General features: G+C 40.5%; 2 protein-coding genes across 2 annotated transcripts in view; both read right to left on the bottom strand.

Annotated features, from left to right (window-relative positions):
• Window positions 1-1,680: 1,680 nt before the first annotated feature.
• On the bottom strand, window positions 1,681-9,832 carry LOC138059048 (anoctamin-3-like). Its single transcript, XM_068904557.1, has 5 exons — window positions 9,425-9,832; window positions 5,070-6,601; window positions 4,388-4,509; window positions 3,393-3,795; window positions 1,681-2,641 (listed from the first exon to the last, which is right to left on the bottom strand). Exons 1-5 carry the CDS (start codon window positions 9,725-9,727, stop codon window positions 2,380-2,382), a joined length of 2,622 nt encoding a protein of 873 aa, XP_068760658.1. The 5' UTR covers window positions 9,728-9,832; the 3' UTR covers window positions 1,681-2,379.
• Window positions 9,833-17,151: 7,319 nt separating this feature from the next.
• The window catches only part of LOC138059039 (anoctamin-4-like), an 18,242-nt gene continuing 11,396 nt past the window's right edge, over window positions 17,152-23,997 (bottom strand). The window contains exons 6-8 of the mRNA XM_068904546.1: window positions 21,430-21,829; window positions 19,257-19,519; window positions 17,152-18,281 (exon numbers count right to left, since the gene is read on the bottom strand). Coding sequence (XP_068760647.1) covers window positions 19,261-19,519; window positions 21,430-21,829 — 659 coding nt within the window. The 3' untranslated portion in view covers window positions 17,152-18,281; window positions 19,257-19,260. The remainder of the gene's footprint in view (window positions 18,282-19,256; window positions 19,520-21,429; window positions 21,830-23,997) is intronic.

The following is a 23,997-nucleotide window of genomic DNA, read 5'->3' as shown; positions in this document are numbered from 1 at the left end:
TTTCAAAAGTAACCGTTGAAATTTAAAACAGCTATTCATATATAACAAAGCGGATGAGGGGACTGGAACCTAGATTAAGCAAATACTTAACAGTAAAATATATAATAATAATAATTATAATGATAATAAAAACAGAAAAGATTAATAAATCATCAGCTTTTCACTTCCGACGTTGACGTTGAAAGCCGGCTCAAGTTCTTGAATAAAGAAGGTCTCTTTTATTTTACAATGATAGTCAGTTTTGCCCTTCGCTAAAATATCAAAATGATCCCACTTGATGTTATGTCCAGTGGCCTTGACGTGGTCAGCAATGGCTGAAGTATTGTCATTTTTAGCTAGGGCCTTAAAATGTTCGGTTTTTCTATCGTGAAGCCGCCGTTTAGTTTTACCGATGTAAAAACCATTACAATCCCAACAATTTGCTCTGTAAATAACTCTGGATTGTTGTGAACGATTAATACGGTCCTTGTAAGGAAAGAAAGATTTTATACATCGAGTACTCTGAAACACAATCTTAAGGTTAACACAAGAGTAGCATTTGTACACACAAGATTTCAGGCGTTTAGCGACTTGGTTGCTTTGCAAACCTAAGTAGGGAAGTAGGATAACGGTTACTTTTGAAAATGTATGTAGAGCACATACGAAACGTCAAGTCATAATCAAAATGAACAAGTTCAATATGTTTATCACTGCTGTTTGTGTCTTATTTTTGATCAAACACCAACCTTGTTCCCAGGGTTCTCTCCTACTCGTCCACCGGTGCGAGAATCCTGGGAACGAGGTTGGCTCATCACCTGCAGCTTAGAATAGCTCCACCGTCTCAGCTATATTAGTTTCAGAAGGCGCGAAAACGAGGCATTTGGGTCAGAACAGGAAATGTTTATTTGAAGGACTGTCTGATGTCTTGATTCTTGACTGTTTCCTGCGCTTTTTTTTCGAGTAAATTGAGGTTTTGTCTGCGCTAATTTTATCGTGGAAGTATGGCAAGGCACTGTATAGCATATGGATGGGTTAACCGATTGGAAGTAACAACCGCAAGTAACAACCCCAAGTAACAATTCCAGAAAACTAACCTATTATAGAGCGCATAGGAGTCTTCTGAACAGACCTTTACGCATTGGGGCCTGGAAACTGCTACACGCAGATAAACAGACATTTCCAAGATCGAAGTTTAGAACAGAAAACGGACCCTGCTCTGTCTGGTCGCAGCAAAACGCATAAGAATACTGAGAGGCCCACACACAGCAAATGATTAAGCCTATTAGAAAAATGATAGTAAGCGCTTTTCAAGAGGTCGCCAATTGGAGCGAACAACGGGCCGATAGCCCCACTTATGGGTGGGGGGGGGGGGGGGGTTGTTACTTGGGGTTATCTCAAATATCCTCGTTGTAAACTTGATTATCACTCAACAAAGAAACTGTCACTGACAATTACTACCAATTACTTCAACTACTCGTCAACTCATAGTGAATAATCTTATGAGGAGGTCCTCGGTTCCTGTTTAACGTGTATCCCCCTCCCCAAGGAATTGCGAATATTGTAGAACCTGTCAAACAAAACTTGTCGAACGATTGAATTTCGCCAGTTTTTTTTAACTTGTTATCATGTTTGCTGGTTTCAGTTTGACAATTGTTAAGCTGACAGCGAAATAGAGGAAGTTGCGCAAGAAAACAAAGCAACTTTCAAACGGATCTTAAACGATTTATTTTCAAAAAAATTTATTCAAAAAAATTCAAATTCAAAAAAATCATATTTCGCAGTAAGCAATGGCTTACTTTGGTGTAAATACACGTTTAAGACAATGAAAATTGGTGCAACGTTATACTTTGACTCACTTCGAAAGAATCTGTTGTGGTTCGGTATAATGTCAACTATAATAGCACACCACATCCCTAAAAATTATAAGATTTACAAGTTTTTAAAATTACGCACATTAGTTGATCAACCCCATTGGCGAGACCGATTGGCAAAACGAATACAGTTTGACATGTTGGTGATGTATATATCAAAACGTTTTATAAAAACCATGCTATACAAATGTACGCTCATGGTATTTCCTGCACCATTTCCATAGCAACACTAGCGCTAAAGATAGTCAATTACAGCCTTTACGAGGTTTTTCCTCAGAGTACAAGCATGAGATTAAGGTAAAATCAAGACGATCCACCTTACTCTAGATTTCGTCTTTTTCCATGACAACATCGCTTTAAACCGGCTCCAAGAAGCCAGGCTCTGGCACGGGAAAACCTTAAAAACTTAACCGTTTATGTTTGGATTGACGACTGCATGCCTTATCACGAATTACTAGCAACGGATTCAGTGTCGAGATCTCTGGACGAGTTCAAAATGGCAATCGGTAAACTAATTTCAATTAACCCATTACAACATTTCATTAAAATTTTCCCCGTTGTCATAATCATCACCCATTTTCTTGTTAAATATAATCTTCTCTAAATGCTTTTCCCGTTTGCTTTTCAGCTCCAGGATCCGTGGTACATCCGGGACAAGCCAAGCGATGAAATTAGTGATGACGTATACAGAGAATTGAAACACGAACACGAAAGCGAGGCGGGCAGCAATCACGTGCCAATAATGCTTGTTCTGCTTGTAAGGTGGGGAACTGTCAAAGTAACCACTGTATCTGGAAAAAAAGATAAATAATTGGAGTTTGTAACAAGTGCACAAGAAATTCGATCGCCTTTGAGCGTATAGCTTAAACTTCTTATGTACTATATCTGTATTATTTCATAGGCAATGCTAGTTAATGCCCTCACGTATACCCTCATTATGATCTATTTATGACTTATCTTCTCCTAACCACCTTGATAACTTACGCTTTTGTTGGATAGCACTAGAAAATTTGAAAATTAAAAAGACTTATCTATCTACAATAAAGTTTCGATTTGGCGAAACTCTGAACGATGTCGTTGGTACAACTGCAATAAAATTATTGACTTCATTTACAGTAAAATGTATAGACCTCGAAGACGAGAAACCACCATATAACTACAGCAGCTCAAGTGACACTGCTGTGTATTGAACTAATCTTGTAATGAGTAGTGGTTTTCTGAAGTCAAGCTGTAATATCACAGCTAGACAACAGGTTGTTACTTCAAAAGCGTACCGCATAAAGATGTGGAAGGATAAAAAGGTGTCACAGAGTAATATATCTGTACAGGTCCGATATACACGTATCGAACTGGGCAAATGGATGTGTGAGGTTTCCATTTTTTTCCTTCCCAAATCACGAAATTTTCATTCTGACTTAGGTTCTAAATAAAGTAACAATAAACTGTATAACTAAGTATAAATGTCTATATGTGATCCTAAGTCTCCTTTTCTGTTGGTTGTTACCTTAATGAACTATTAATAAATTATGACCAGACACTTACAAGCAATAAGTCCTAGTGTAGTTCAAATTTTCATTAACATTTTCAGGTGCGGTTCCCGGCTCTCTGGTATAGAGATCGTCAAGATTTATGGAAGCCAAGCTGTTCGCGATATATCCCCTCAACGTTCCGTCCTCTGAGTATTTCATCTCATAGACAAGCTTGGGAATGTACTCAGAAGTAAATGCCAGAACAAAAGCATTTACTAAGACTGATAACCTGGTCACCCCTTCCAAAATCCGAAACCAAGCTCCAATATCTTCAGCTCGGGTGCTATCGGGCCTCCGGAACTGGGACACAAAGTTGATCGCATCTACGCGAATTTCGACAATGGAGTTCAGTAGTGCGAACAGAGGACCAAGAGGGAAAGCAGCCACAAACATAGTCACAAATCCATACTGTAAAACTGGTCATGGAAGGAGAAGAAAGAATACAAGGCGTTAGATAACCTGATGATTCACATATCGGTTACGATTACCAGGAACCCTCTGATAATTTGATTTGAGTAACATCCTTAGCAGATGAACCCTTCCACAGAATTGTTAAATTTCGATAACATGGACCATGTGCTACGCAGTGCCATTATGTTTGGAGTGAAGGCCCTTGTTTTTATGTAGGGTAGCCCTTAATATGATGGTTTTTTTCATTGTATATATTCATTCATTCATTAGCATAGATGTATTTATCTTATTAATTTTTTTTTGTTAGTGCAAATACAAGAGTGGTTTCACTCTAACCTAAATAAACTCGCATGTTTGTGATTTTTGACTCTTTCATGATGAAAATGAGCAATTAATTATTGTATGGTCAGTCATCACCAGCTCGTCATCTTCACTTCTCCTCACTTCGTTTTCCCCAAATATGGCACCAAAATCAAAAAGAAAAGAAACATCCTCGCTTCCAGGGCTTTTCTCCGCCGAGACGAGCGGGAGGATAGCCCTAGGAACGAGGTTGGAAAGAGGCACTAACCAAATAGCCATTCATAGATAAGAACATACCAACTTCAAGATACTCCCAAAACATGTAGTGATCGCCTTGTGGACTCAGATCAAAGTCCCGCTGGTATTGCGGAAGGTCTTTTTGCTCCTCTTTACGGCTCTTTATCCAAAACATGATTGACCTGCGAAGAAGAAGGAAGGCCGGTAAATACAAACATACATGCAATGAAGAATGCTTCCTCAGCGTGGGGAAAAATCATTACAGACCCACTTCTCCTGTCGGTCAAAATGACAGAGTTTTAAATTACTCCACCTCGAAGGATTCTAGGCAAAATGGCATTTTTTTTTTTGTAGCTGCGAAGGTATCTCTCAGAGTTGATGAGCTGAAGATGTGACCATGCAAAAAAAAAAGAGTTCTTCTTGGAAAAACGTATTTGAAGACATCTATATTAATTGATCATTGAAATTATTGCAACTCTTAGCTACCTTCTGCATTAAAAAATATCATCTAATAGAAGTAAAACACTTGGAGCCATGCTTTCATGGTCTAATTCAGGGCCGGAGAAGGTTTTGTAAGGTTGTCGCCCCCCCCCCCCCTCCCCTCTACCTAAGGGGAGAGGGGGTCATCGAGCTGCATCAACTGAAATATGTCATCACACCAAGGCTAGCGACGTTTCATGCACTTACGCTGGTGAATCTTTTAATGTCATTATATTTCTTCTCTGTTCGAAATGTTACTTACGGAATGGCAACCTCTGTAATGTTTCCAATAATCTGCTGGCCAACCATAATGATAAGAAGTTGGACGCAAAGTTCCAGGAAACATCCTTGTTCGCTACAGCCATCCAGCCGATAGTTCCCACTTATTCTGTTGTATCTACCTGGAGTACCAACAACGAGCCCGGACTTAAAAAACGCGATGTAAAATATAGACGCGTACGTGTTAACAAACTGGAACATGTACATCTTCCACGTGAAGCTGTCTTCGTAGTCTGTGCGGGTTGGTGGATTCTCCCAGTCGGTCAACCACACTGCTAGCTTACTGTAGAAAAACTTCAAAAGGTTGATGGCCAGAAGATTGAGAAGCGCGGCTGTCGCCGAGGTGATCAGCCTGGCACGTTTCTGCACTGATTTGTCAGAGGTCCCACTTAAAGATGCAAAAACGGCAGCTCTGTAGACAACGACACCAACTACAGCGGCAATGACGAGGAAGATCATAAAAGATATGACGCTCAAGACTCCAGCCAGCCTGCTGTACAGTTGCAACTTTGGCACGTGCGGTTCCATCTTGCCGGTGACTTCATTCCTTTTTAGCCTCGTCACAGTTGCTGAATACTCTGGACGTAAAGGTTCTTCCTCGTCCTCGAAATCATCTGTGTGCCATTCCTGCGCAAGTGTTGCTTGACGGCGTTTCCAGAATTCAAGGAAAAGAGTCGCCCAAATGGAGGCGATGAGGGCCAGACCAACCGTCCATTCGTTGTCGAAAAAATGTGTTACGCGTGCATACAGACACGTTGAGGACGCCAAATCCCAGTAGCTGCATTGCTTATCACACAAGGGACACATGTACCACACATCCTTGTTTGCCTCATCACAGACATCCTTCACTGGAAGGTGACTACCGGCCGATCCAATTCCATAGAGAAATACCACGAAACCAACAATGGAAAGAGGCACAAGCATGGCTGTGTAAAATCCCAGCCATGCAAAATATAGTGCAATCTCACTTCCAAAGTAATTCTTGATTTCTTCATAAGGCTGAAATTTGTAAAATCGTCCAAACCTGGCCCAGTCACGCTTTAATCGCTGTCGATCATTCGTGGGCTGTTCGTCGGGATCTAGTTTAGCAGGACCATCGTGGAGGGGGTATCCTGCAACGTAGGCGCCTTCGTAAATCATCTTTCTCAGCCCAACTCCGTGAGATCCTTCTGCAAAGCGAGCGCTATAGCAAATCTGTTGCACGATGTAGACACGATCGACGGGGTCAAACAACTCCTCCATGTTCTGACAGTTGACGTACTTTGTCAGGTGTTCCTTTTTAAAGTTGGCCATGAAGTAGTTTTCCTTTTCTATAAAGGTCGGGTTTTGAACCACTAGGGGGTTTCTTTTTCGCAGTGACTCCAATCGCTCCCGTCCAAACCTTTTTTCCATCCATGATTTGATGACGATGTCGTTTTTTTGAAATGGAACTTTTAGACGCATTGCTTCAGCTTTTTTGGACAACACTTCCCAGGGTGCGTGAAGAAGAACAAAATGACGCTTGACTTTCGGGTCCTACAAGCCAAAGAAATGAACAGTGGGTGTCAAAGTTTGCTTCATTCCCGCTTTGGAGAGAGATTATGATATGAAGATAACGAAAATTTTGAAGATAGGCGGGAAAACCTTTGTGGTATGTTGCCCTCAGCAAAACAGAGACATTGTGTACAAACGAGAGTTTGTGCATTAGCGCTTTGAACGGGAAACCAACATTAAAACGCTGAAAAAACTAAACTGTTCTTTCAAACTCTTTACGGTCAATTTCTGCACTGCAAACGGCCTTCTCCAAGCTCTACTTCGTATGCGAATAAGGATTAGGATTGGGCAAAGAAGGCTAGATATTCTAATTATTTGCAAAGGTCATTTAAAAGGCACTACTTTCTACATGCCTGAGTTCGGCTAAAGCACTGTTTGAACCCACCACGATATCATCATGCTCAGCCTGAACAGCTGGCGTATTTTGGCGAATGAGCGCTTGATACATGTATATTTCCGATCCAGGTTTTGTCGCCATATTGGATTGGTAAATATAATACAGCAGTGTCAAAGAATTGAGGCCGACCTAAAATGAATATGTCAGCAGCGAAAAGCTTTGTCGTTATTAGTTTTTTTTTGTCACCCTTATTGTTACTTCATAGTTACTAGCTAATAAGTTAGCGATAATCCTGTACGATTTACACTCAAATTTTGTATTAACGGTGACTTCTGAAGATGTATGCAGGAGCAAACGAAACGTCAAGTAAAAGATAATTTCAAAGGATGCATGTCTATCTGATGTTCGTCACCGCGGCTTGTTTATTATTCCTGATGAAACTGAGATGGCCAAAGAGAAAGTGGATTGGCGAGATCGAGGAAAACATGAGACGAGTACAAAAATTGCACTAGTGAGGTGGTAGGGAGTTGATTAACTTGTGAAGGGGTTTATCATTTCGTTACTCGCTCCATGCTTTCCAGCAGTCGTTTCTCTCCCCGTCTGCGTTCGCAGGCTAATCCAATATGGCGACCAAACACTCGATCGGAATACATCTAGCACTCGTTCTCTAAAATATGCCTGCTGCGCACGCTTCTGATACTCGACCAACTTAGCTTTGGCAGACCATGAAATGAGATAGGTAATTGTATCTCTCGGATTGTTGCAGTTAGATTCCTGCTTAAATGCTCGTTTTTTTCCACAGTTGGTGGATTGTGGTGAGGGGGGGAGAAGAAAGAAGAGCTATAAGCGCGAGCCCACAGTGCATACGAGGATCAGAGCTTCCCCTTGAATCAAACCAGAGTTCTCGGATAAGTGACGAGCGACGATTCCCCCACCTTCAGGGGCACCCAACGTCAATTTTCGGAAAATATCTGTTCGGAAGACGATTTGAGATCTAGAATTTTCGGAACATTTGTTATAAAATTCCTTGCTTGCCTGCCTGTCCTAGGATTTTCGAACATCTAAAAAATAGTATCATTGCCCATTTTTAACGGATTTTTACCCTAAATAGGTCACCTAGAATTTTCGGGAGCCTTTTTTCTGGCTGAAATTTTCGAAAAGGTAAGTAAAGGTAAGTTTTGATCGCTATAATTTTCGGATCACTAGACTTTCAGCTAGGAAATCCGAATAGACGAAAAATTTTTTGGGCATAAAAATGTGCCTATATCTACCGCTTAAATACGAAAATACGTTTAACAATGCTATGTTTAAGTGGTTTTGAACTATATTCTCGTTGGGTGCCCCTGCACCTTTCTATTCGAACGTCTTTTATGGAGGCTAGGTTGCAAGCTAGCGTATTTCCTCGAAGAGAATCTTTCAGGATCACGTTTAAAAACTTTTTCGTTTTTTCTTTTATTGTTGAGGAATCTAAAAAACAATTCACCATTTTTAAGAGTAGACGTAGGCGTGCAGCATATAACTGCGGCAGACATGAAAGCAAATATGCATTTGTTCAGATCACACCCACCATTTATACTAAAAAGGTAATATTGTATGTAATTTTGTCGTTTTTGCAGCAGAAGGCTCAGTCTGTAAGCCATAGTGCAGTTACTAAAGCTTACATTTTTACGTCTTTCTTCGTACAGCAACCAAATTCTGACTAAATGGTTCAATACTGTATATCTGTCGGTGTCGGTACCTCAGATAAATACTTCTTTTCCCACAGGGGAAGATTTATGCACTAGACGCTGACCGATATTGAAAAACGAATCATTAGTCAAAAATGAAGCGCCGCGAAAGTCACAAACAATAAAATAAACTTTGAAATGGCAGACGGAGATAAAATGAACTATAATACATTGACTGCAAGCATCTAAAGCGATTAAAAGAGGTAATACACCACAAGCGATATTTATCCCTAGTTTTCATTCTAGGGCCGTATCTATGTACCTCGTCACACGCTATCGATCTGCCTCTTGTTACTAGGTTATTCGCTCGATTTGGCCATCAATATTAAATGTAATTATTATTGTTGGGAAAATTCGTGAACAATCGAAATACAAATAAATAATTTCATATTACCGTGCTTTGCACCGGTCAAACCAGTAATACACACTTATTCCTAGCGGATCTTAAATATGCTTTAAACTTCGAAGACAGTTGTGCAAAAGCTGATAAAAATGTATTGATTTTACGATACAATATTTCAGCTCTTCTGGAAAAGTCACGCTTAAAGTGACCACTGGAATTCGTAAATAAAGCGACGTGTAGTAGCTTGCAGCTGTCAACAAAATCGCTTTAACTTTCTTCACCTTTCCAAAATGTCCACATTATTAGTTAAACGAAAAAATGGAGCTCACCAGTTAATACTGGGTATGAGTAATTTTGCAAGATCATGTTATATCCAAGTATCATAGTCAAACACTCACAGTTGGGCTAAGTCGTTCTGCGCGTTCAATCATAAGTCCAGTGCTTTCGATGCTATCCTCAAAAGCTTTCCTCATGCCTTCAAGTTTCTGTGCCTTTTCTCTGGATTCATCATCTTCATCCTCCTTCTCCTGACATCTTTCGTAAACAAGTACATAGTCAATTTTTCTCTTTAAACCCATGCGTTCAAAATGTAACCCGATCGGTTCGTCGTCGTTTTTCGTGTTAAAAGAAGGCTCTGCCATTTCAAGAATGATCTGGTGGTCATCCTCTAGGGTTTTCGCATACGAAATCGGCTTTGCCATTTCAGGACCTGCTGGTCTTTTACTCGCGTGTGTTGTTAAGTGGAGCAATGAGTCACTCCAGTTAGGGTGTGTTTAATAACAGAAAGATATTTGCATACAAATATTTAAGATGCAAATTTGAGCAGTTAAGCGTAGGTGATGTGAAAAACCTGCGAAACGTTCCCTACAACATCGCGTTATTGAGAGCCACAGTTACAGATTGACAAAAAGTCAAATAAATAAAGTGAAATTATATTACCATGATATTTTACAGTCTCATTGTAGTTTTGGAACACACCCGGGGTTGAAATTCTGATTAACCCTTTAAATATTTTGTGCGACAACGCGGTCTAGATCGTTCTTATCTCATAACTATTAATTTTCTGGCTTTGTAAATAAAGGATGACGAATACAAATTCCATTGAAGAAAGCTTTGCTAGTTCAGAGGAAAAGAAAGTGTCAACTCCGAAAACTGCAAAATGAAAACCTAAAAGTTGATTACAAAGAGCGACTGCATTAATTGTTTGTGAGACAAAGTGAGAAATATTGTATATTGGGCAATATTCTGGCCATTGTCCAATCAATATTAACAACACGAAGTTCTGGAAATTCTGAAAATTGGTTTGGACTCTCGAAAAATGGCAGGAGGGAAGGATCGGGGAATGCCAGGACAGTCTCTGACAGGACAGCATGGAAGAGTGGGGAAGGGACAAGCTCAAAAAGCTTTCCAGCTGGTTTGCATCGGTAACAAAATAAAAGCGACCAAATCGTGGCCTGAACAAGGAGATATCTACCAAGGGCCTTTGAGACGTCGCAGATGTAACAGGTTGACAGGGATAATATGGCTAGCAGCGAAACCGACGCCGTAGATGCTACTGGTACTAATTACAACAATGAAGGAGGAATAGCTAAGGCAATCGCGCCACCAAGCGATCTTAGATTGTGTGATGCCAGGACTGAGACAGTCAAACCCGTTTTTCTTAGCAGCGTGGGGTTTGAAATATCGTAAAGATGATTGCTTTCTTTGTAGCCGCCTTTCCTAGCCCAAGGTGATCGTGCTGCGTGCACACCATAAGCTGGACCTTTTGACGGTCCCCTGATCTGATCCTGAACTGTCCCAAAAGAAACTTAGGAGTGTATCAACTACACGATGTAATCATCTCGATCCGAACTTAAAGTAAGGGATGACAAGCGTAAAAGACAACAGCATCAGAGAAACTAATACAATTTTCATCGAGTTTTAGGGAGAACTTTGACGGCAAGTTTCCAGTTACAATACACGACTACAAGGAAGATGTTTTGGTGAATCCATGGCCTAAGAGAGAACAGAAAAGATTAGGAGCTTGTCACATAGTAACAGCGGCTTCCGAAGTGCAAGGTTGAACATGAGGATAGTTTCCTGCTAAGATGTGTTTTCATGATGAGGAAATCTTATCTTACTCACTTTTTTTTTCGAAAGATAAATTATGCCTTACTTTACCAAAGTGAATAAACACTAATGCTTATGTATAGACTTTTTTGTCAAAGTGGAATGTTCTTGGATGATTCCTGAAGGCGTTGTCATTGTAGATGTTTCCGTGTTTGTTACAGTCAGCTTTTTGAGCGTCCTTATTTGGCGAACGAACTGCAGTGAAGATGAGAACAAAGCAAAATTATCCAGTCCATTCACCTCGCAACAAATCAGCCTTTCCAATAAGTACCGCCATCACTTGACTCTCGTTGACAAATTAGGCTCCTAAATACAAAATTTTCTCATTGTTTCACTTATACGCAAAAATATACTACGGTCCCCAAGCGAATTTTCGTTGATTAATTTGAATATTATATTTTACTCTCGCGGACGTCTCTCAAACATCTGGACTTTTCATGATATCGTTCAAACAGCTTATTAGTTTAACAACCGGCTATGTTCACATGGTTATTTGGCAGGCGGCATTTTTCATTTTGCAGACCAACATTTCAATTTCTTTGAAATTTTCATAACAGTATCCCATGATTACTAGCGAGTTGGTACGTATTATTATCATTATTATTTTAAATCCCAGATTATGGAGCTTAAGTGCGAGATGACTTTGGACCGCGAACGACAACCGGAACTGAGCTGTTTTAAACTTGTTTTGCTACAACCACATCTACATTGCTAAGTACTACTAAGATTAGTTTAAAAATCTGGGAGTGACCTCGGTCCTGGTATGCGAAATGTTCACATCCGCTTTCCGTCCGCAGCTCGAAAACGTCTTGTGCCAAAGGCATGGTTCATCATTTTAAATGTTCATGACATGAAGTCATCAACTGATTTTTTAAGCCAGTACGGTTCAGTTGTCAGGGCCAAGGATTCCTCTGACAACCAAATGGGGTTGCCTTCGATCAGTCAAGAATTATGCTTTTTAGTCGCCAATAGGTCGCCCAATTCCAGCTAAGTTTCTTAGCGTCGCTTTGCTTATCTCAAATTATTAAAAACTGGATCATTGGATAATGCAATTGGAGAGCTTTGATTGGCTAAGCCATCATGGGTTATGAGCCATTATACCATGATCTACAAACACGGCAAGCATATGCGTGATTTTTTGGGCCTTTTTATTTTTATTGTAGTCCAGTTTTCTATATTTTGGGGGCGTTTTTAATAAAACAATTATTCCACTCGCGCTTGTTGGATATGAGATGATTATAGCCAACTCGGCGCTACGCGCCTCGTTGGCTATCTATCATCTCATATCCAACGCGCGCTCATGGAATAATTGTTAATTAGCCCATTTCCGAGTTGCTGTTTGCCTCGGTTTCTGAAGCGAGTCCTGGTGCACAATCATTCTAAAAATGGAAATGAGTGGTGTAGTGTATTTTCATGCAAATCAAAGTCGTTGTCATTTGAATGGTTTAGCACCAAAACTCGTTTCGCACCAGAGGCAAATTGCCTATTGACACTGTCCACAAGTTCAAAACAATAAATCCTACCGCACATGGAAATGGTTCTGTATATTACTTACTCGCCTAACTATGCAACCACTTGTATTACACCAGGATCAATCTTAGCAACTTCTCTTTGACGAAGAGCTTCTTTAGCCAATAATTCCTCCCGTCGGATTTTAAGATAGAGAAGTTTGGGTCGATCAGGTACAAGCCACGCTATGAACTTTGTAATGGAATACACGACGTACTGAACTGACACTGTGTCAGTTCAGTGTTTAAAACACGATGGCCAACCAAGCAGAGATCACGTGCTAGTATTGCTTGGTTACGTCACGACGCTCTATCCTGGGTATCTGAGGGCGCTTATTTACTCTTGGCACCTCAAGGGAGGGCCCTCATTCGGGACAGGGCCGCTTACTTAATTTTTGAGAAACAACCAAATGTTCAAAACAAAACTGTAGTAAATATTAAAATAACTAACAATAACAGAAACTATAACAGTAACAAATTGTTGAAAGTTCAGTTACTTTTAAAAGAATTGTTCATTTTAGCAGAAACAAATATACATGTGCGGTACAGTGAATGTTCATGAGTTTTAGGGGTGTTGGGATGGCGCAGTGGTCAGAGCACTCGCCTCCCACCAATGTGGCACGGGTTCGATTCCTCGATTCGGCGTCATATGTGGGTTGAGTTTGTTGGTTCTCTACTCCGCACCGAGAAGTTTTCTCCATGTACTCCGTTTTCACCTCTCCTCAAAAACCAACATTTGACTTGATTTGCGTCGATTGTTAATTTCACTTTACAGTGTCCCCATGTAGTGCTCCAGAGCTAAATCGACTAGACACTTAAATAAAGTTTCTTTCCTTTCCTTGTCTATTTCGACATCGATGACTTCTATACCCACCCAATGCTTGCCGTGAATGTTGGAGGAAGTTCCATTTCCTTGCATTTCTCCTCGTGGACAAACCTTGCTTTGCTTCTGATCATTTTCCTTGATACACGAAAACCATTATGGTGTCGTTCGTGGACCCATTCCAATAAGATTTCTTCAATATCCAGATCAAAAGGCTTTCTTCCCGCCCCGTCGAGTCGCTTTCGCTTGCACTGTGACTAGCAGATTCTAATTTACTCAGGTTTGCTCGCCACTCTCGTATTCAATTCTCTTCCGGTGTACGTTGAACTTCTTCGCTGCTTTATACTGCTGGGTTACTATTGCATTCTACAGCAAACCGTACGGCTTCTAGTTTAAATTCTGTTGAATAATTAAGACTTGATCTTTTTGACAGCCGGAGACTGAGAAGCATCAGCTTCCATGTTTTTACACAACCTTATCACTGCACGCAGCTGGATTTGTGTAAGAATGGGTTTAGGGTTGCAGTTGCCGAACTGAACGTGACTACTCGAAGCAAGCTGCTAACGACGAACAATGCAAACGACACAAATTTATGAGGCACAAGCTGGAAAGCAGCTACGCGCGGAAATTAGCGGTGGTAAATATCTACGATTACGGCTCACTTGATTTGGAATTCGATTTTTGTTTATGAGGCGTTAAGTGGAATTTTCGTCTATTATTCTAGGTCTTCATGTTTACAAAGCGGCGTAGTCTCCAATCAAAGGAGAGTCTCTGGCATGCAGGATAGATGACCATGAAGAAGCTAAAAGAACATAATTATAGATACGCAGTTGGAACTTACCTTGAAGCTGATAACAAACTTGTTGGGTTAGGGTTAACCCTAACCTCAAAGCCCGCATGAGAACAAAGTACAGGTCAAGGTGACTGGATCAAGGAGACTGGAAAAAGGACTTGTTGTGCCTCATGATCATTCCTGACCAGAACGCCCCAGCAGAGCAATCGCCACATAATTTGATTCGTTTGAAGGAGTTATGTACTCACATGAGAACAAAGTACAGGTCAAAGTTCTCACGTGAGTTGAGAAACTCATACGAAGACCACCGTTTTTGAAATGCATTATTACGTAGGGTATGTCAGCTATTAAAGGAAGATGAACCAGGTTTGATACGTACTCTGAACGCGCTGTAACAATATTAGAATAGGGGCGTTTACAAGAATGGGGGCGCTTATTGGAATAGGGGTGTTTATTAACAAAAACACATTCAAAGGGGTCGCTTTTTTGTAAAAATGGGGACACTAAATCGAATCATTACGGTATGTTCTTTTTTTCAAGTCAAAAGAAAACGACAGAACAAGACTTATAAGAAGAAAATATCCGCGCCTTACACGTGAACATCAAATTACAATTGCAAACCACAAGCTGTCAATAGGGTCCCAAGTTTTTCATTTAAAAGTCTTTATGCCACTGCTATTCAGCAAAACACACGGATGTTGCACAGAGGTGCTACTTTAGTATGCCAGTAAATATCACCTTTTCCATATTAAGAGAAGAAACAGGACTGACGCAAATCCTGGGTTTAAATATCCCAGAAACCAACACGTTGCCATGGTATTCAACCTGTATAGCAGCCTGATTGGGTTTCGAACAACTCGGTCCAGGGTGTCAAGTTCCATCTTTTCCCTGCGCCTATTTTCAAGGAAATCCTTTTCGTTTTTTCTTTTTTTCTTTATTTCCGATTTGTGGTGAAACATTATTAATTTTACTTTTTATGTGGCCTTTTTTCATTACTCTGGTTGACGCTTGGAATGTGAATTGAAAGTGTGAAAGTGACGTCTCGTTCGCGGAAAATTAATCTCTATTCGTATGCAAAACGTTTCTCCTCTTATTTCGGATTTAAAGAAAACATGGCGGCTGATCACGTGAGTAAAAAGTTCTTATGCGATTGAGTGGTATAGTTAGGAACCTTGAGGTTGTCATGATGGCCTGATTTTGTTATTTCCGCACGTAATTTCACTGGTCGGATGCAATATCACCGGTGGATCCGTACAGTTTTTTGTGATACCGAGACAAAGGCCAACCGATGCAAAGAGACCAGCTAAATCACTGATGACACAAGAGCGACAAAAGCACGAAAGAAGTAAAAATGATAGCATCGATCATTACTGAATACTTAGGTCTCGTTTCGTGTGCTTTTTTAGGCTGTCGCAGGTGAATGAAAGAAATAAGCTGCCATTATTTGTACACAGTGAAAGTATTTACGCACCTACAAAAGGGCATCAAATAGTTGAGCACCGGTGCACCTGATAAGCATATTCCATCTGAACTGTACTCAGTACGAGGCTCTGATAACTTGCGCTCGCCGTGCGACAGGTCTTCGAAACTGGCAAACGAATGATACCCGAGTTGGGATTCTTAACAGTCGTTGCCGTTCGGTGCTGCTTCGACTATTCGAAGTAACACGACTGTCAATTAAATTTTAACTAGCTTTCAAACGTTTATTCCGCGTATTCAATGCATCTGCAAGGTAAAATGCATTTAAAAGTGACTCAACTATATCACCATTTACCTCAAATTTGTCGTTTTAAACACATTTGATATCTTTGGGCGAAACTAGTTGCTATGTTTAAAATGGAATGCAAAGGATGAGTTAAGGGGAAGTTTGAGTTGACACAATAGGCCATTTCCGAGTTCATGTCTGCCTCCTCTTCAAAGCGAGTCTAAGTGCGAAGTTTTTCTTATGAAAATTAGTTTTCATTCATATGTAAAGTAAAAATAATTACCGTCAAGAAAACTTTGCACTTAGACTCGCTTTGAAGAGGAGGCAGACATGAACTCGGAAATGGCCTATTAAAATGACAGCACTCGCCTTCATTCATTGTCACCAGTTTCTTCTTAGCCTGCTTATCACTTACCAGCAAATATAAAATAAACATAGATGTCACTGAGTTGATGTCACTAAGACATGTAGATAGCTTGTTGCTCTGGGGGCCTATTACGTCACAATATGAGCATATTGCTAAGCAATTAACAAATTGATGTCAGTTTTTCATGCGTCTGTCCTGTTATTGATCACGAATTTTGTCATAACATTGTCAAAGTAGCTTTGGATCCACGACGCGATCGATAGCCGACAGTGGAAAAACTCGAAAGCTGCAGCTTCTTCGGCCACTGTGCACATATCTTCCGTAATTAACGACCTGTAAATGCAGCAGAGTGAATAAAGTCGGAGTTGGAATTTGCAAGACCCAATTTGCGTTTTCAGACTAAACTTCTCATAAATATCTCCTCCATGTTTCAAACTGCATTCCTAAATTAATATCAATGTAAACCCGTGTTCATCTCGCAATTGGTCTCACAGCAGAATGTTTGGGAGGGAGGGATAGGTGTCTGTCCAACCTCGAATCGTGCACATGCGAAAACCCTCAATGCGAAAAAGTTGGTAAGAATTTTTATATTTTTATGCCAATTACAACACAGCGCAAGTTTCGCAAGATCCGTAACTAAAGGAAATTAGATCGATCATCTGGATCTTAAACGAATTTATGGTGATCCAATTTGCCATTTGTCTGCATTTTTTGCCATGTTAAGTGCCAACAACAGAAAAGGGAAACTATTACTATCGCCTGGTGATGCAAACCGGATGGAAATACTTCTTACCGAATGAAAGAACCGCACCGACGCATGTTAGATTTATAAACTTTTATTCCGATTAACAATCGTACGGTGTGTACGGATATGAGAAGTTCCGGCTTGAGGGAATTTCCACCTCATAAACGCAATTCGTTACCGACAATACCCTGGTACTGTAATCTGAAGGGATAACGCCGTTATGGCATTGAAGCATTTATCTGGCTTCTCTTTTTTGCGTTTGGAGGCAAGGGGCGCAAAGAGTCCCACAGAAAAAACAAGCGCAAGTATGCATGTCGCGCTTTCACAATTTATAGACGACGATGACAAGTATCGGGCAATGTACCCGCGCCCAACGTAAGGAAAAAGTGTACTAAGACATTTAACCGTCACACTTACTATAAGGCAAAGCCTAGTTAGCCAAGTTATGTTTCAGTGTTTGGCACATTTGTAAACAAACCAATGCTTGTGAGCAGATATCTTCCCTGTGGACTCGCAAGAAATTTAGCTACGATAACGGTTTTACTTCAACATAAGAAAGCCGCCATCTCGAAGAAGTCTCTCTCTCAATTCGCGCAAACAAAATACTCGAGTCAGCCGTTATATTACTTGACTGTGCCAAACCAGCGAATGTAAGTTTTTTCTCACGAACCGCATCTCCATGAGAAACAGAATTTGTACGCTTATCAAACTTGACTTGTTTTACACCTACTACAAGTCCCTGTTAGCAACAGGGAAAGAAGTCTATTTCTTATCGAGTTTTAAGGAGATAACTTGCTTTTCACCAAACATTTTAAAAAAGGACTTTGAAGGCAAGTTTTCAGTTACAATTCAACGACTAAAACAAAGGTGTTTTGGTGAACCCATGGCCTTAAGCGGAAAGGAAAGAATAGGTTAGAGGAGTCTGTCAAAGTGGCCGCCTTCCGAAAGGCGAGGTCCAAGTTGAGGTTAGAGTTTCTTGCCACGATCTTAAACATCATTATAAGGAAATCAACAGAAGAAGCCGGCTTATTTATGTCCTTATTTTTCTAAACATAACCTGTGCCTTGAAGCGCAAAATACGTGCCACTCAATATTGCATAAACTAAATAGAATGTTCTAAAATGATTCCTGAAGGCGTTGTCCTTGTTGATGTTTTCGTGTTTCTTGCAGTCAGCTTTTTGATCGTCCTTATTTTGGCAAACGAGCTGCAAATGAAAATGAGAACAGAGCAAAATAATTATGCATTCATCTCACAGCAAATCACTCTTTCTCGAGCTTACGTGCCACGAACGGCAACCCTCAGACCTGGGGCCCGTTTCTCGAAAGTCCCGAAACTTTACGGGCCATTTTCGAATGTCACAAGTCCTTTTGGAACTCAAGAAAGGAGAGCATTTAATTCGTCAAACTTCACAGTTAATTTTCTTTTTGTTACCTTGAAAACATGTCAAAAGATCGTCTTTCCAAAACAAGCGGTTGGCAATAGACCACTTTCGATATATTAAAATTCAGTCCTAAACAAAAGACATCATCTCGAGGCTCTGGGGAATAAACTCATACAAATCCTTATATTTATTCCCCAGAGCCTCGAGATGATGCTTTTTGTGTAGGAGTGAATTTTAATATATCGAAAGTGGTCTATTTCACAAATGGTTTTTCGGGCCCGAAACGTTTTCGGGACTTTCGAGAAACGGGCCCCTGGGGCCCGTTTTTCGAACGTCCCGAAACTTTACGGGCCATTTTCGGGTGTTACAATTCCCTCTGTATCTCATGAACGGAGAGGATTTAAGTCAACAAACTTCACAGCCAGTTTGCTTTTTGTTACCTTAAAAACATGTTAAAAATAAGCAGTTGGCAGTTTCACAAATGGCTTTTCAGGCCCGAAACGTTTTCGGGACTTTCGAGAAACGAGCACGGAGCTCTTTTGAACTTCTTTTGACACTACTACATTTACATTGTTAAAACTATCTTTTTACGACGATTAGGTTAAAAAACTAGGAGCGGTTTCCGTCCTTGCCTCCACTAATTGAGATCAAGTGTGGTTCCAGTCGTTCCAGTTTCAGCTAAGTTTCTTGAAGTCGTTTTGCTTATTTCAGTTGATACTTTCTTCACACGGCCCCACAAGTTCAACTATAAATCCTACCGCATGTGGAAACGGAATATTATTTACATTATTTGCTCACCTAACTATGCAACCACTTCTATTACACCAGGATCTATGTCAGCAACTTCTCTTTGACGAAGAGCTTGTTTGGCCAAGAATTCCTCCCGTCGGATTTTAAGATCGAGAAGTTTGGGTCGATCGGGTACAAGCCACGCTATGAACTTGGTAATGGAATACACGACGTACTGAAACACAAACACGAAGGCCAACCGAGCAGCAATCACGTGCCAGTATTGCTTGTTTACGTCATAAGGCTCGTTGGGGATGCGATACCCTGGATATCTGAAAAAAAGGTGAAAATTATTGACTTCATTATTTTCTTCAAGTCATAAGCAAACGAGAGGACAACAAATATTAAAAGGAAAATATCCACGCCTTTCACATAAACATCAAATTAGTAGTGCAAAGCAAGCTGTTAAAAGGGTCGCAAATCAATTATTTATGATTCTACATTCTTAGTCTTTATTCCATTGCAATTCAGCAACATTCGGAAATTACACAGAAGTGCTGCTTGAGTATCCCAATAAACATCGCCTTTTCCATAGTAAGAGAAGAAACTAAATTGGCACTAAATTGGGTCACCATGACAACCACAAGGTTTCTGACCATACAACTCAATCGAATCTTTTCACTTACGTTAACGTGATCAGGCGCCACGGACGAGATGTCATTTGCACAATCTCAACTCATATTCCCGAGTGTTAACCAGAGTCACGAGAAATGGCAAAATAAAAAGTGAAATAAGGCATTTTATGACCAAAAGTTGGAAATGAGACCCCGGCAAAATAAACAAAGGAGCCCTTCAGAGGTTCCAAGGTGTGCAGTTCTTAATTAATGGGCATTTATTTTTTTTCTCAATGCGCGAGCGGGCGAAATTCTGCGAATCCTGCATCTGATTCCCTCTGGGAGCGGGCGGAATTTTTCTATCTTGCCCGCCAACCCGGACGGAATCCTAGCCCTGATTGGGTTGCATTTTTTGACACCGAATCCTCAGTTTAACACACAGAATTAAGTGTTTCAAAACAGATTTTTATTCGACAAGTTGTGGAAATAAAATTTAAATCAAAACATTTCTCTTTGAAACGTTAAGTTTGTAAGTCGCTTACTGCATTCGCTAACAAGCGCGGTGCGAGTCAACAATTACAGTGATTCATAGAGAAAAAGAGAGAAAGGAAGAAAAAGTTATTTACCAGCTAAGGGTCGGTCTGTAGAGCGAAAAACTGTGACCGACGTCTTGAAAAAATTGCCCTCGGCCTGCTCGGTCAGAGTTTTTCGCTATACGGACCTCCCAGCTGGCAAATAACATATATCATTAAATATATATACGTCGGTTAATGCATTTCTCGTGCTCTGATTGGTTCACTCATAGACCTCAGTTTGACCTTAAGTGGTAAATCGCATCTTCATCACGTTTTTTCGATTTTGCTCGGACTCTCTCCCTGTTTTTCGCTCGTCTGTATATCTGATACAGATTTCTTGTCATTTGCATAAACTTTTCTTTCGATTTTCCCTGTTAAAATGTCTTGAGTCACCAAAAAATACCTAGTGTACATTAACGCTTAAAATGATGACGTTTAATGAGTCATAGGGCGCTTTCTTTTCGTCAGAACTGGCCGGCCAGACCCGTCAGTTTGGAAAGAAAATGTAACAATTTAAAGGAACACTTGCATGATAATCCCTCGTATTCTTCCGGAGGAGTATATATCATCCTCGAAGTGTGTTAATTTGAAGGCGTTGAAGAGTTAATCTTTTCAAAAGCCTGGTCAGCTCTGCCGCTCATATTGTATATATTACTAAGCGCACTAAGGAGTGTGAGAAACCCATGGTCATTAACGTGAAATATATTTTTCACAATATATAAATTAGGGAAAGACCATTCTGAAATCCAGATACAGAATACGAAGTTAACATATCAAACATCATATCAAACATTTATTTCACAGGTCAGATGCAATATCCCCAGTGGATCCGTACAATTTTTTTTGTAGTACTGAACTGACCAAATCCAACGTGGCAAAGAGACCAACTGAAATAACTGATGACACAAGAGCGACAGAAGCACGAAAAAAGTAAAAAGGATAGCTCATCATTACCGAATACTTAGGTCCTGTTTCGTGTGCTTTGTTAGGCTGCCGCAGGTGGATGAAAAAATAAGCTGCCATTATTGGTAAACAGTGAATATAGTTACTCACCTACAAAAGGGCATCGAGTAGTTAAGCACCTGATAAGCATATTGGTCTCTCGGTTTCTCCCGTGCATCCCAGTCTGAAACGTTAAAGTATGATAAGCTACTGTTCACATAGCCGGTTAATGTTCCATCTGAACTGTACGAAGAGCGGTAAACAAGCCTGGGAATGAAATCGGACGTGAAAGAGATAACAAATGCGTTCACCAAGACCGATAAATTTGTAATGCTCTCCATGATTCGGTACCAGGCTCCAATGTCTTGTGCTCGCCGTGCGACAGGTCTTCGGAACTGGCAAACGAAGTTCACGGCATCGACACGGATCTCCATTACGCAGTTCAGCATGGCAAACAGTGGAGCGAGAGGGAATGCGGCTACGAACATGGTCACGAAACCAAACTGCAAAACTGCAAGACAACAAATGAATAGATAAATATTAATACAGGGCGCGAAATCAACTTTTTTGCTCAGGTGCCAGCTGGCGACTAATTGGACAAATTTGGTCGCCTACGTAAGAACATGATTTTAAAGTGGTACTATGATCAAAAAATCATTTCCTTTTTTTCTTCAGATTTTGAAAGCGTGTTTGCTTAACACCTAACTGGCAAAATTTTGAACTTTGAGTTTTATCCAAAGGCTGTTTATTTTGAGTGTAAGTTTTGGATTTCACGGTCCGCCATTACTCACGTTCAAAACTGGCCGATTGGACCTCAGAAGGTTGGATCTAGAGAAAATGACGTCATTTACTCACTAGTTTAAAATTTCAGCGTGTAAACGCAATTTATTACATATGCAAAACACGGGTTTAAAAGTCTGAAAGCCCGAAACTCCCGTGCTGCATATTAATTCGGCCGCGTACACACGCATTGCATTCTTAAACTAGTGAGTCTTTGACGTCATTTTCTCCTCGACCCAGCTCTCTAAAGATTTTAAAGTTAGTAATGGCGGACCAATAAATAAGAAAATTCCAGTTAAAATAAACAGGTGTCTTTTTAAAATCAGAACTTAAAACTTGGGTCAGTTAGTGTTTAGTTAACATAGTTTTGAAATCCAAAGAAAAAAAAGAATTGTTTTTTTGGTCGTAGTACCACTTTAAATGTTACTGTGCATGCAAGGAAAGTCATAATTATTAAATAGCAAGAAAGAACAGCACGAGAAAGACCTCTAAAGCCACTGTTGCTTTCGGCTTTTGTCTTTAGTTTGGTGATGGCGTTCTTTACGGTTATTTGAAATGGAGCGAAGTACAGAACGTTTTAAGCCCGTGTTTTCCAATAGCAAGGCAAACATGGGTCCTTTATCCATGCTTTTCACCTCTTCAAAACGTAGTTCCTTATTCTCCTACAGCTTGCGTAAGCAACTTACCTTTATTGCAAGTAAACGCAATACTACAATTGCTTGGCCTAGGCCCCCACACAACCACAATGCTCGTACCAGTCTCCGACTGGGATAAAATAAAAGGAGCGGCTGGTACGGTTTCAGTGGCCTCTAGAATCAGAGGAAACTTGGCGGCTTCTTAAAGTACCTTTCTACCGATATTTATCTCCATTTATTAATCACCTCGTGTAGTCAATTTTCCAAGTGTCCGCTTTCTAACAAACAAGTTCTCCAATGGCTACTTTACGTTAATGGTACAGGTTGCTTTTTGAAGGTTCTATACAAATTTCAAACTCATTATGCAATGCCCAAGTTCATTATCAATATATTATCAATATCAAGCTAGTTCCGAGGAGGTCCTTCGGTAATTTGGCTTTATCTACGTTTTCTGCATTCACAACTGACAATCGGCCGGCTGAATCGTCGTCTTCCGGCCTCAAAAACTCACGTAACCGTGAGGTCCCCGGTTCGATCCTCGGTGACGTCAACGTCTGTTTCGACTTTCCTTTGATCCGTGTAGCTATAGCTTTAAATACTCGTAAAACGGAGCACTGACTGAGGGAGGGGGGTAAAGGGCACACCGTCGGCTTCCACTGATACCAGCCTCGTAGCTGAAGGAACTACCGACGTTAAATAAAGGCACTTTACCTTTTATACCATGAAGCCTCTAAAACAATATGGCGCCTAGTAAACGCGGTGATCAAAGTATAGAAGTACATTTCGTGCTATTGATTAACAGTTTGTGAAAACGATTTTCTTATAGTATTCAGACATTATTTTAGTGGGAAAAAGAAAGGTGAGTTGTGTTTTAGCTACCATTTCCGAGTGATTTCATCATATAAATAAAGATTCAAATACAGAAGTTGTCTACTATTTATCTTGGATTACCAGACAAAACGTGATTCGCCAGCTGGCGACCAGTTCGTCGCAATTTCGAGCCCTGATTATAACTGCATAAATAAAGCGTTAGCTGTCTCAGGCCATTTCCCTTTGGTAACCGGGCCATGCCATACATAGTAACCCATCCTCGGAGACCCGGGGGCAGTCAGTCGAGACGGGACGTGAATCGGGACTGGCGTAACTTTACGCTAGTCCCGATTCACGTCCCGTCTCGACTGACTGCCCCTGGGTCTCCGAGGATGATAGTAACCAAGCTTTTCGACATAACTTAGACCCGAATTAAATTTAAATGACACTGAGA

The sequence above is a fragment of the Montipora capricornis genome, chromosome 8 (genome assembly GCF_036669925.1).
Source record: "Montipora capricornis isolate CH-2021 chromosome 8, ASM3666992v2, whole genome shotgun sequence".
In the NCBI taxonomy this organism is placed as follows: Eukaryota; Metazoa; Cnidaria; class Anthozoa; order Scleractinia; family Acroporidae; genus Montipora; species Montipora capricornis.
The sequence above is the reverse complement of the archived record's forward strand: the minus strand, read 5'-3'. Positions and strand labels throughout refer to the sequence as shown.